General features: G+C 45.2%; 1 protein-coding gene across 1 annotated transcript in view; it reads right to left on the bottom strand.

Annotated features, from left to right (window-relative positions):
• LOC142586933 (uncharacterized) overlaps window positions 1-13,121 on the bottom strand; it is an 81,146-nt gene that overhangs the window by 62,010 nt on the left and 6,015 nt on the right. Inside the window, exon 3 of the mRNA XM_075697808.1 lies at window positions 11,287-11,409. Coding sequence (XP_075553923.1) covers window positions 11,287-11,409 — 123 coding nt within the window. The remainder of the gene's footprint in view (window positions 1-11,286; window positions 11,410-13,121) is intronic.

Below are 13,121 nucleotides of genomic sequence, written 5' to 3'. Positions count from 1 at the left end.
AAATTCACAGATGATTACGATACTTCCTTATGCCAAATTTGAGCGCAGCTATATACGTGTTTTCATTTCGCGATATATTGAGGCAAGCAATCTGAGAGACGTATCCCAGTCGGCAATCATCGAAAATCTGATCTGCAGGACAAGCGCATCGGCTTTTATACATGACTTGTCCAAGGTACAAGTTTAATCGCTGAGGCCACCTGGCTTTCAGAAAGTAGTACACAATTCGCCTCGCACATGCGATCAGCTTAAAAAAACAATTGCAAACCATGAAGATCGAAACAAGCGGCAATGAGACCACAGCAAACAAACCAAGCAAGCGCGAGCGAAAGCTGAGGCGAACAGAAGATAGTACGAAACAACAGGTCCTGCCAGGACCAGATACGAGGACGCATCGAATGGTCGGGTGGACCCGCATGACACCAGTTCCCCGCGCGCACGTCACTGAAGAGGCCACTCTCATTCGTCTCCGCGGTTCACGGCTCGCGTCTTTCGTCTACCACTCTGCATTCCCTCTTTCATCTTTCGATGTGCTAGTTCGTTCGTTACGCTGCCCATGCCTACACTCGCCGCAGGAACGGGTCATTAGGAGCTGCGCCTCAAATAGTAAATCTCATAGAACAACTAACGAATAATGAAGGGTCAACGTTCGAAAACATATGCCCGACTAAAAAAATTCGCAATCTCACTTATGTGATCCCTAAGAAGTAGGCGAAAGCCCAAGTGCCGATGCACTAAAGACCGACACATGATGTACACATCTCCTTAATTCCCTTCGCGTACTTCACTTAATCATCCCTCTTATTCCCCAAAGTCCAGTGTTCGGCTCCCAGCCAAGGTTGTGGCTTCGAGTGCCTTAATTCTGTCTAGCTTATATTAGCTGTGGCTTAATTAACTTCGCTTTAATTACCACCATATGTGGCGAGTTCAACTCACCAAAAGTCTAGGGTGCGATTACCACCAAATGCGGAGGATTCATCATCATCATCATCATCATCAGCCTGGTTGCGCCCACTGCAGGGCAAAGGCCTCTCCCATGCTTCTCCAACAACCCCGATCATGTACTAATTGTGGCCATGCCGTCCCTGCAAACTTCTTAATCTCATCCGCCCACCTAACTTTCTGCCGCACCCTGCTACGCTTCCCTTCCCTTGGGATCCAGTCCGTAACCCTTAATGACCATCGGTTATCTTCCCTCCTCATTACATGTCCTGCCCATGCCCATTTCTTTTTCTTGATTTCAACTAAGATGTCATTAACTCGCGTTTGTTCCCTCACCCAATCTGATCTTTTCTTATCCCTTAACGTTACACCTATCATTCTTCTTTCCATAGCTCGTTGTGTCGTCCTCAATTTGAGTAGAACCCTTTTCGTAAGCCTCCAGGTTTCTGCCCCGTAGGTTAGTACTGGTAAGACACACATATTATATACTATTCTCTTGAGGGATAATGGCAACCTGCTGTTCATGATTTGGGAATGCCTGCCAAACGCACCCCAGCCCATTCTTATTCTTCTGATTATTTCCGTCTCATGATCCGGATCCGCCGTCACTACCTGCCCTAAGTAGATGTATTCCCTTACGACTTCCAGTGCCTCGCTGCCTATTGTAAATTGCTGTTCTCTCCCCGACCCCGACCCCGACTTCGACCCCGACCAAAGGTTGTGGGTCCGACTTCCACCAAAGGTCGCATCTTCGATTGCCTTAACTCTAACTTATTTACATGTGCGTGAATTAATGTCGCCCTCCTTAACACCTAAGGTTGTAGGTTCGAGCGCCTCAATTAACTCTATCTTAATTTACCTTGATTAACACCAGTGATCATGGGTTCGACTGCCACAAATGGACGTAGTACGACTCCCACCAAACGTCGAGGGTTCGTAGCCCTAATTAACGCCAAAGAATGTGGGTTCTACTCCAACCAAAGGTTGAGGGTTCGTAGCCTTTTTGTACATTTTGAGTCGTTGACGCGTTTTCGCTGAAGGTCGACTGACAAATGAGACTTACAACGTTTTGGCCTTGATAAAATATTGGTGCTATTATTATGCGAGGTACCTAATTTCACTGCGCAGTTTTATTTGGATACATCCGCTGCTTCGATATCACTAGAAATGGCCAAAGTGACTGCGATATACAAAAATGGTGGTGGGAACAACCGCTTATGCGACCCTGCTATATATCTGCTGCCTTAAATATCCAAAATGTTCTAGGCCTTCACGTTAAGGCTCCTCATGTTCTACAAACAATATCGCCTAGGAAGCGACTTACAATATGGCTTTCAAAAGAAGCAATCAAAGGGAAAGCTATAGTAAGCATCTAAACAATGATTGATTGAACTAAGAGGGCGTGATACGTTTGCTTTATGAAGCATTTCTATTTAAATTTTCATTTATTCATTGCTAAATAACTTTTCAGGCAGGAAGTCTGAGGTCCTTGAGCTTTTCAGCATATACTTGTATGGTAGGTATGAACTTATACAGGATCTTAACGTGACAGCGTTAAGGGCCCCCTGTAGAAGAAAATTCGGTGTCGGCGTCGGCAGTGTTGTCAGTGAGAGAAAATTTACCTTTGTATTTAAGTATACGTGTATGCCAGGCCTTGCTATATGACTTACGGTATATGTGGGTTATATCGCCACACTATTCTACCGCTAAACTCACTCATAATGTATCGTATATTTTTGACAAAATTATGCCTCCGAATTTCGAGAATGACACCCCACGAACAAATGTCCTAAAAGGAAACATCGACAGTGCATGCGTTTTGTGATAAATGCTGAATAAATATTCATATTGCGAAATAATTGTAGAAGCCTTAAAATCCTGTAATTGTTTTGACGCGGCTGTGCATTACCTCCGATATTGGCCGTCGCAAGAAGCCGCGTTTCTACCTGAAATATCGCTTTTGTGCATAGCATTCGCCACCAGCGTTACCCACTAAACGTTACTGTTCTATAAGCTGCAGTGGCCGGGAAGTGTGCGAAGCAGTCAGGGATCTTTGAATGCTGTCGGGTTTCAATGCTAAAGGCGAAGCCTAAGAGGAAGCTTTAGTTCGCGCCCAACTCCGACGAGACCTATTCAGGTACATGTAAAGCGCAAAAACGTTTTTGTGAGATAACCCCGGGGCAGATTTTCATGAAAATTGTTGCATTTGAGAGAAAAATTTAAATTCAAGTCACCGATGGAAGCGGAACTTCGATTTATGGCTTGAATTTTGTTCAAAAGATTTTCACAAATTCGAACGTTTCTAAAACCTTGAAGCACGAAGTTTACAAACTGCTCTGACTCAAGAACAGTAATCACGGTTCTGTAAGCGGCATCCACTAGACCATTGAAAGAGGACAAATTTCATATGTGTTACGCGAATTTTTACGTTGTGTATAATGGGTTCTAGAAAAGCTATATTTCCATATTGCAAATCATTTTTAAGATACATGTGAAGGAACGGGGTTAACCGAGGGTCCCGATTTTAATTAATCATATCATGAGAATCCAACAAATACACCAAGAAAAACATAGGGGAAATTGCTTGTGCCTACTAATTGAATTAAAGAAATGATAAATTAATGCCAATAAAAGTGGATGAAAAACATTCTGCCTCATTACGCGTGTGACGCTCGCACGTTTAATGCGAAGACGTGAGATTATTCCTCACCTGCCGCAAGTTGTTTTTTCATCCACTTTCATTGCCATTATTTATCGTTTCTTTAATTCAATTAGTAAGTACAAGTAATTTCCTATATGCTTTCATTGTTGGATTTGTTGGCTTGTCATGTTAAGATTTATGTGTAACTTAACAGATTTGTCCGCTTGAGATGCACTATTAAATGCAATTCACATAAATGTGATATCACTTTTCATTGCTGTGTTACACAGTTAAAACTCGATAATTTCATTTTCTGAAGATTTTCGATTTCGGCCACTTTTTAAGAATAAATGCACGACCTAAATCAAAAATTCGAAACCAACAGCCACTGTATATCTTAATTTTTCTTTTAAATGCAACAAACCGCGCCGTGTTAAGTTCCAGTGATTGCCGAGAGAAACGAATTCTCCTTTTACATGTATTTAGATAGGAGCATCTGTGCTAAAGCTTCCTTTTAAGTGTCCTCCAATATTTTTTGACTTTCCTTACAAATTAAAATGACATTATACGTCCCTCAAGGCTCCCAATTTGAAACGCTAATATATATTGTCAGTATAAATTAGAATACTTCTTTGCATGATATTGTTACGCGAAAGATGAGCCAGTAAGACGAGCAACTATTTACAGGTTATATTTACAAGGACGGTTAGAGCGCTTACCGGTTAGATTCACAGCGCGAGCCCAGTTCGTTCTTCCTCCTCTTTTCCTGAGTGATGGCACCCACGCGCATCCTTCAAGCAAGGAAATACCACACGCGTGTAGCATAATCCCCCGGCCGCAGAAGCAACGTCCCGGAACATCCAAATGTCATCACTGGGCGGGTGATACTGCTTCAGTCGTGAAAGGTGCACGATATCACTGGATTGGGAAGCAGATTGGGCATCAGGGTCAATCTCGTAGGTGAAGGGAGTCACGACACTCGGTATGGGCCTGTGTAACGAGACAGCAGTTTTTCTGACAGGCCGACCTGGCCTGACGGAGACCATAGAAGCACCAAAGAACCCGGCGGTAAGTGCATGTCTCGGTGTCACCGGTCGTACAAACGCCTTTGACTCTCTTGGGATTTGAGAAGGCGGTCACGGGCAATTTCCCTAGCGTGGGCACAGCGGGCGATGGCGTCAAGGGCATATTCACTGGGCGGTGCCGCGTGAACAGGGAGGGCTGTGTCGAGGGGCCGTGCTGGTTCTCGGCCGAACAGATGAAAAAATGGGGAATAACCGGCTGTGTCGTGGCGCGAGGAATTATACGCAAGTGTGACAAACGGTAGAGCGAGGTCCAAGTCTGTGTGGTCTGAAGAGACATATTTCGCGAGCATGACTCTGAGAGTGCGATTAACCTCCGTGAGGCCATTTGTTTGCGGATGCTGTGACATGGATATCTTGCTCCTCATGGCACAGGACTGCACGATGTCCGCGATAACTTTAGATAGGAATGTCCGGCCACGGTCTGTGAGAAGTTGTCGCGGAGCTCCACGTAATAAAATCACGTCGCGTAGAAGAAAATCGGCGACATCTGTGGCGCAGCTTGTAGGAAGCGCTCGGATGTTGGCGTAGCATCCGTGGCCCCAGCGATCCACCTGTTTCAAGAGGCAGAAAGAGAAAAGAGGCCATGTAATTCCAAACCAACCCGAAAGAATCAGAGAGAACACAGGTTTCGGTGTCAGTACCAGACGTAGAGTTCGCTTCTTCGACTGGGTAGTCAGAGAGGCAATCTGCGTGCTGGTGTTGGCGTCCCGACTTGTAAGTTACTGTGTAGGGAGATTCTTGTTGTCGGAGGGCCCAACGAGCGAGCCGGCCAGCAGGATCCTTGAGCGACGAAAGCCAACAGAGCTCATTATGGTCTGTGATTACTGAGAAGGGCTTGCCATATAAGTATGCGCGGAATTTTGAAACAGCCCAGACGAGAGCAAGGCATTCGCGCTCGGTAATCGAATAGCTGCGCTCTGCAGTTGTCAGGTGCCGGCTAGCGTAGGTTATAACACGGTCGTGTCCGTGTTCGCGTTGCGATAAGACAGCGCCCATCCCATAACCAATGGCATTGGTTCGGACCTCTGTAGGTGCGGACGGGTCAAAGCGCGCCAAGAACGGTCGATTGGTGAGAATCGTGATAAGGCGCGAAAATGCGGCAGCCTGAGGGGAACCCCACGTAAAAGGCACGTCTTTCTTCAGAAGTTCAGTTAGTGGTTGAGCGATTGCTGCTAAATCTTTCAAGAACCATCGGAAATAAGAACAGAGCTCCACAAAACTCCGGACGTCTTTGAGAGGCTGGGGTACAGAAAAAGCCTTTACTGCTCGAACCTTCTCCGGGTCGGGTTGTACTCCGGAAGCATCGAAGAGATGGCCTAGCCGTGTAATCTGTCGGCGCCCGAAGTGGCACTTCGACGAGCTTAATTGGAGCCCAACTTTGCGGAAAACGTCAAGAATAGCTGTGACGCGCTCAAGGTGCTTCTCAAATGTAGGAGGAAGTGCAAAGACGTTGTCGAGGTAACAAAGGCAAGTTGAACGTTTGAAACCTTGAAGCAGAGGGTCCATCATCCGTGCAAACATGGCGGCGGCATTGCATAAACCGAACGGCGTAACCTTGAATTGGTAGAAGCCATCTGGAGTGACGAGAGCGGTATTTTTTGGTCTTGCTCGTCGAGGGAAATTTCTCAATACCCAAGTCGAAGGTCGATGCACGAAAAGTATTTGGCACCATGAAGACAATCAAGAGCGTCGTCGATTCGTGGTAAAGGTAAACATCCTTTTTAGCGATTCCGTTTAGGTGGTTGTAATCAACGCAGAAACGTCACGTGCCAGCTTTCTTATTGACGAGCACGACCGGCGACGCCCTAGGACTCGACGAGGGCTCAACAATGCCTCTGGAGAGCATGCTGTTCACTTTCTGCTGAATAACTTGCCGCTCTGCCATGGACACGCGATACGGTCAGCGGTGAATGGGAACAGTATCACCAGTGTTGCTCCGATGCTTAACAAGGGACGTCTGACCAAGTGGTCGATTGGCAGTGTCAACTATGTCGCGGTAGGAAAGGAAAAGGCGATATAGGGCGGCTGCTCAGTCAGGTGCGAGGTCCGGAGCGGCCATGGGGCGTTATGGGCTGCCGAGGTTCAAGGCATCCTGCGGGTAATCAGGAGGATCTGGAGGCGCGTCGGCTGCAAAAACAGTGACGTGGTCGTCTGTCATTGACCGGAGCGTGGCCACTGCTGTGCCTGCAGGTAACACTTGCTTCGTCAAGCCAAAATTGATAACTAGTCAGCACGGTAAACAGGACTGGAACTTGGCGGCCAACAATTTCTATGCGAGCAGTGCACATACGCCTGACGGCAACAGTGGCGCCGTTGGCGACGCCTACGGCTCGAGTGATGGCAGGCGTAAGAACTTTTTTGAGGCGACGACATAGGTTAGTGCTCATTATGGACACTTGGGCTCCTGTATCAATTAATGCCATCAACGGAACACCATCGGCGTCTACTTCAATTAGGTTCGTGTTGGTGAGGACCTGCTCTGATGTGGTCTTGATTTTGTTGACAGCTGCGTGCGCCTTGCCGTCGCTGCGCAACAGCAGGCCCAGTATCCGGATCTGCTGCGTTGGCTTGATCTCTGTGCTGTCGATGGTGAAATTATGTTCGTCGGTGGCTCTTTCTTAGGCCTTCCGGGATGTACCATGAGTAGCTCCGATTTCTGTGGAGCGCAGCTCAGGCCGCAGCTCGCGGCATACTTGTGGACGGTCGTAACGGTTGGTGCCAGCGCGCACCAACCGTTACTAAGGGCTCAGTATAAAAGTTTATTTTCGCTGTCTCTCTCTCTCTCTCTCGTGTTGATGAGGAGCGTCAACGGAGGATTTGGACAGGACGAACGTGATGCAGCACTACCTCCAAGAGCTGCATGGCCTAGTTTTCAGTCCGTCGGCTTGGCGAGGAAAAGCGGCGAGGTTGGGGTGACGGGGAACGACGGCGCTCAGACGACGGCGATCGCATGGAGGAGTGGCTGTCAGGGGCATCGGAAGTAGGGTACAGACGGCGAGGTGAATAACAGCGAGCGTCGACGTATGGGCGAGCAGCAGGGAATGAGGTCCAGTGCGGCGGCATCCAGGTGGTGCGGCAGTGGCGGGCGACATGACCAACGCGGTGGCCGCGGAAGCAGATCGATTTGTCGTCTGGAGTTCGCCATTCAGCAGGATTGTATGGACTGAAAGCGAAATACTGGTCATTACAGGTTGTGGACATGGGAATGGGCGCCCAGTCAGGTCGGGAGACAGAGCAGGCGGTAGGGATGCCAAGGTTTGCAATTTCTTGCCGCGCAACTCCTTGAATAACGGAAATACTGGGGGCCACTTTGTCAAAAGTACCGTCAAGCGGTCCTGGATAAAGGTGGGCCGGACTCGCCGCTTCAATCTCACGGCTAACGATAGGTGTGACGTTCTCTTGAAATGGTCATGTGGCTGTAAGAACGGAGCAACAGGACGTGGCAGGGGTGTTTGGGAGCCGCGAAAACTGTGGGACGATGCGGCGGCTTTTCGCTGTCTCGAAGCGGCGGCATTCTTCGACGATGGCGTCGAGGGTATAGACGTCGTTATAGACGAGCAAATTGAAGGCGTCGTCCGCGATGCCTTTTTAGGACAAGGCCCACCTTGTCAACCTCGGTCATGTGCTCGTGGACTTTCCGGCAAAGCGCGAGCAGTTCCTGTATGTAGGATACATGCGATTCTGTGGACGACTGAACACGGGTGGCAAGCTGTTTTCGCGCAGCTTCTTGACGACCTGACGGGTTGCCGAATAGGTCGCGAAGCCGCTCTTTGAAAATGTCACAGCTGGAGAGCTCGACCTCATGGGTGTGAAACCAGACACGCGGTGTTCCGTCCAGATAAAAGATCCCATTGCTAAGCATGATGGCAAGGTCCCAGTGGTGGCTATGGCTAACACGCTCATGCATGCTGAGCCAGTCGTCGGCGTCAACACCATTTTGAGCGGAGAATGCGCCCGGATCACGGAGACTAGGAACCGTAACGTACGTTGTGGTTGGCGCCGCATGTGTAGGTGGCTACGGGGTGGGTCCATCGGAAGCCATGGCTGAGAAGACGATGGTGCGGCCGCTTCGGAGCTCCATGGCGAGGACGGGGAACGTTCCACCTCCACCACAATGCTACGCGAAGGATGAGTCAGTAAGCCGAACAACTATTTGCAGGCTATATTTACAACAGCGGTTGCAGCGCTGACCGGTTAAATTCACAGCGCGAGCCCAGTTCGTTATTCCTCCTCTTTCCTGGGGTGATAGCACCCACGCTCCTCGTTCAAACGAACAAATACCACACGCGTGTAGCAATATCCCTGATGTCATCATATATGCCGATGATACAAATACCTTTTCTTTTTGCCTGTCATAGTTTACACACTATGGAAACCGACACCAATGCGGATGTCATCCACTTTTACAGACAGCTAAAACAAAAGAGCTACTTTTAAATGCCTCTAAAACATCATGCGTGATATTTAGGCCCTTAAAGAAAACACGATAAAGTACCAATTATTTAAACTTTGAAATAAACTTTATGAAACACCTTACAAAAGTAAAGCATTCTACGGAGGGTGGGGGGAGCGTATGGTCTTATGAAAAATCAGCTGGCCGGAACACTGGCGTTACGTCGCTTCAGACCGATTGCACACCTTTGGTTTTCTTTCTTCCTTTCTTTATTTTTTTATTTATTTATTTATTTATTTATTTATTTATTTATGATAGCCTCAGGGTCAACAGACATTACAGTTACAGAGGGGAGTGGTACGAAACACAGAAAAACAACAAAATTTTAACTACGAAAAGCAGCACAATGTTTCTAATTATGCAATAGTAATTATGAAGAGGCCAAATAGATGTTACAAAAAAATACTATATTGGTATTGTTCTTGTTTGTTTTTGCCTTTGTTCTTGCAGGATAAGCAATTCACATAAATGTGGCTAACACGAACCTCATAGCATTTCTTTTATGTTGCGATCTTACATATGGCTTGCAAGTACTGGACGCCACTTTACGCGTATGTAGGAGACACCATTGTTCTCCAAAAATAAGTCTTGCTACGTTTGGAAAATTTTCTACGATAATTCGCCTGATTCGGAAATACCACGTCGATTTTTAGGCTATGATAATTTATGGGCAGAAATGTATTATCGGCACATTTTTCAACCAATGCACCTAACAAACTTTCCATGAAACGTGATAATGTACGTTCTGGATGTTTCCCAAGTTTCCTAAAGCGCGAATCATGAATACGATCCGGATATAGAAGACAAGAAATATTTTATGACAGTCTTCATCTACTCGGCATGCTTGAAGAAATATTAAACTTCTGTAGCTGTTATAAACTTTTAACAATCACATTAAAAATTTAATGACCATGGTTAGAATAAGTTACGCTCCCAAATAATTTCGGCACGTTCTTGTGTCAACACATTTGGTATACTGCTGCATGTAAAGATGAACATGTATTTAAACTGCAGTTGTATATAATAGTAAATGCTTTTTTGTAAATACGTGTTAACGAGTAAGTGCATTCGTAATACTGTATGTTTACGCATATTTTTCTACAGACCGTTATATCACAAGATTAAATGCGTAATGATAACTGTTATTGTTGCGTAGATACCTATACAAACTTGTAATGCGTTTTGAAAACGTGAAGCTACGTTACTTAGTTTTCTTGCGTTGTGCAAACAATACATGCCTATCTTTAGCCTATTTGTTTTTCTATTGCTGCTTGCCAAGTGCCCAGGGTCAGACTCCTTCGTCTGGAACTTTCGGCATTAAGCCTCCCGCCTCTAACGGGCGCTCAATCGAGAATCTATTGAAAATAAAGAGATGTTGGATAGCGCAGCATACAAAAGTATTTTGTTATGTTTCCTTTAACAATTTGTGTTTAGTCTAGATGTCGGACCGTGATTTTCCGAGAGATACAAAAAAGTGGCAGTTAAGCCGGACGACCAAAGAATTTGCTGCAGCACAGGCATAATCCATTACATGAACTAGGACATGCATTTTCATGGCTAGTATTTATTGCAGTTAATATTCGCTTATTATATAAGCGTGCATATTGTCGCACATGCAACGTTACTGATGGACAGAATTCACTACATTACTTCGTGCACCGTCTCAATAGTATCCCGCCGCCATTCTTCACAAACGGCCGTTGTGTGCCACATCATCATTTCGCACTTCACTGTGAACCCAGCAGTTTGCATGAGTGTTTGGTCAGTTCAGAGTGAATCAATAACTTATCTGATGGGGATCAATAACCAGATTATTTATCAGAAATAATTCGGTGGTTATTTAAAGATGTCACGGACCTCTAACGTTATTGTTGTTTTCCATCAGCGCCAGTGCGGTTGCTCAAAACCATGGCTACCTTTACACTTGTTAAGATTGCAGTTGCAAGAACCACGGGAACCTAAAATGTGTTTTATGCATGTACACAAAGACGGGGGGAAACAGTTTGGCTCAATTTTGCTTTCAACTTTCATATCCTTACTTTATAGCATGTAAATGCTTTGCCTCGTTAGTCTTTCCACTTGTAATCAAAGGGGTTATTTTTTCAGCTGTCTAAAACATACGTTTTGGTTATATGGGAGCGATGTTTTCTGTCTAGTAAACTTACTGTATGCCGACATTTTGTAGCAGTGGCATTCTGGGGGCTTCGTATCTGTGCAGAATCCACCACTGTATTCTTGCGTCGTGCAGTAAACGTCACAAATTTCTTCACTGGCACAAGGATACCGCCCTGGTGGAATACGGTAAGTAATGGTGTGATTATTCGGTGCTAACAAGGCGAGAATAATTCAAAAAAATTCACCTTAATTATTTAATGAATTGTAATAGGCATTAGTGCTCAACTAAATACCCTACATAACAAAACAAATTATTGTCCCGTTATAAGAAATTCTGTGAAAAAGCTTAAAGATATGGGCAATGTGTAGCAAGAAAGAACTCTTGAACAAACCGATTTTAATTGCCGACATTTACTTGCACGAACATATTAGGAACAGCCTTCTCAGTAACAGCGGTCATCACGCTGCGGTTTCAACAGCCACTTGGCATCGTGCGCTGCTAACGAAAAGGTGGTTTGCGAGACGCTACGCAGCGGATTTGAATTACCATACGTTTCCGCAAATTAACGAAGTCGAAGTAGGCCGGACAGAGCCGCAACGTCAGTTAAAAGATCGCAGACTTACATAACTGCCCACAATTTAACTAGATTGTTTCGTATATTCTATTATTGAGAAATGTAACCTACGTTACATTAAGCTATAACTATCCCTTGGGTTCAAACCTTTAGAGGTGGCAAGCAGGTAGAGTGGCTTGTGATTTTCAGTTCCTTCTAGCAGTTCCTGTGAACTCCACTGCCGTCTAAACACCATAAAAATAATACATAACTTTAAATTTTCTTCTTTGAGCACCTCTGCACCCATTTTGTCAACTCAGCTAAGGGGAGCTCTCATTATGCATTTACCATATTCTTGATAGTGTGTTCTCACTCACCATATAAGTACACATTCGAAATTTGAGGTCTGTGACAACACATCAAACAGCAAGGATAAATAAAGATGAGGTGAATTTTATGTGGACGCATACACCTGTACAAGGGCTAAAACCATCTCCAGAAATCAAGTAGTGACGAAGATGCAATTACCTTACATTAGGAAGCCGTAAACATTTTCCCTTTAAATGGTGTTTTTTTTTAAGTCTTGTGGTAACTACAAAAAGGTTGACATTCAAAGCGGGCTGTTAAACTGTTTCAAAGCACCTGAATATTTATTTCTTTTTTAATATAAACTGAAATATATCTAAGTAACATTTCACAGCCGTAAGCGTATTATGTTCAGTGCGTAAATGTGAAAGTTTCACAAGCAAGTCATTATGTGCATTGATGCGCAATTGCATGCAATGGGCATAGTCAGTCTTAAGAATACAGACACAAACAAAACAATTTATTTGGTCTTCGAATGCGTGCCTGCATTTTTCACGCTGTCTATAGCAAAGCACCTGTGTCCCAACTCACCCACCAACCTGCTTGTAATGTCTGTCAGATAGTGGGAACAAATTGCCCATCATATTCCCTTCTGAACGTCTTTTTATTTGGTGGCCGATTTTTTTCTTCAGGCTACGAAACCTGACAATTTTTACTATGGAATGTAACAAACACATTTAAAATGTATAAGTACTATATATATAATGGTGCTCGGATGTACGGTGCCTGAAAGATAAGGAAAACAAAGAACAGCCAGCGCTCGGGCAACATTGTGAATTATTCATGAATACAGAGCGTAATGGTCATAGTGTTTATTAAACTTTGTTTCGCATACATGCATTCTCGTTTCGTTACCTTATGTCAGTTTGGTCGCAAACGCAATGGAAAACAGCCCACCTGGCATGTTATTTCTACACGAAATGAATAAAGGTAGAATTCTTGTCACTTAGCGCCATGGTTAATGA

This window comes from Dermacentor variabilis, chromosome 7 (genome assembly GCF_050947875.1).
Source record: "Dermacentor variabilis isolate Ectoservices chromosome 7, ASM5094787v1, whole genome shotgun sequence".
Lineage (NCBI taxonomy): Eukaryota > Metazoa > Arthropoda > Arachnida > Ixodida > Ixodidae > Dermacentor > Dermacentor variabilis.
Note: the sequence above shows the minus strand (reverse complement) of the source record. Positions and strands in the feature narration are given on the sequence as shown.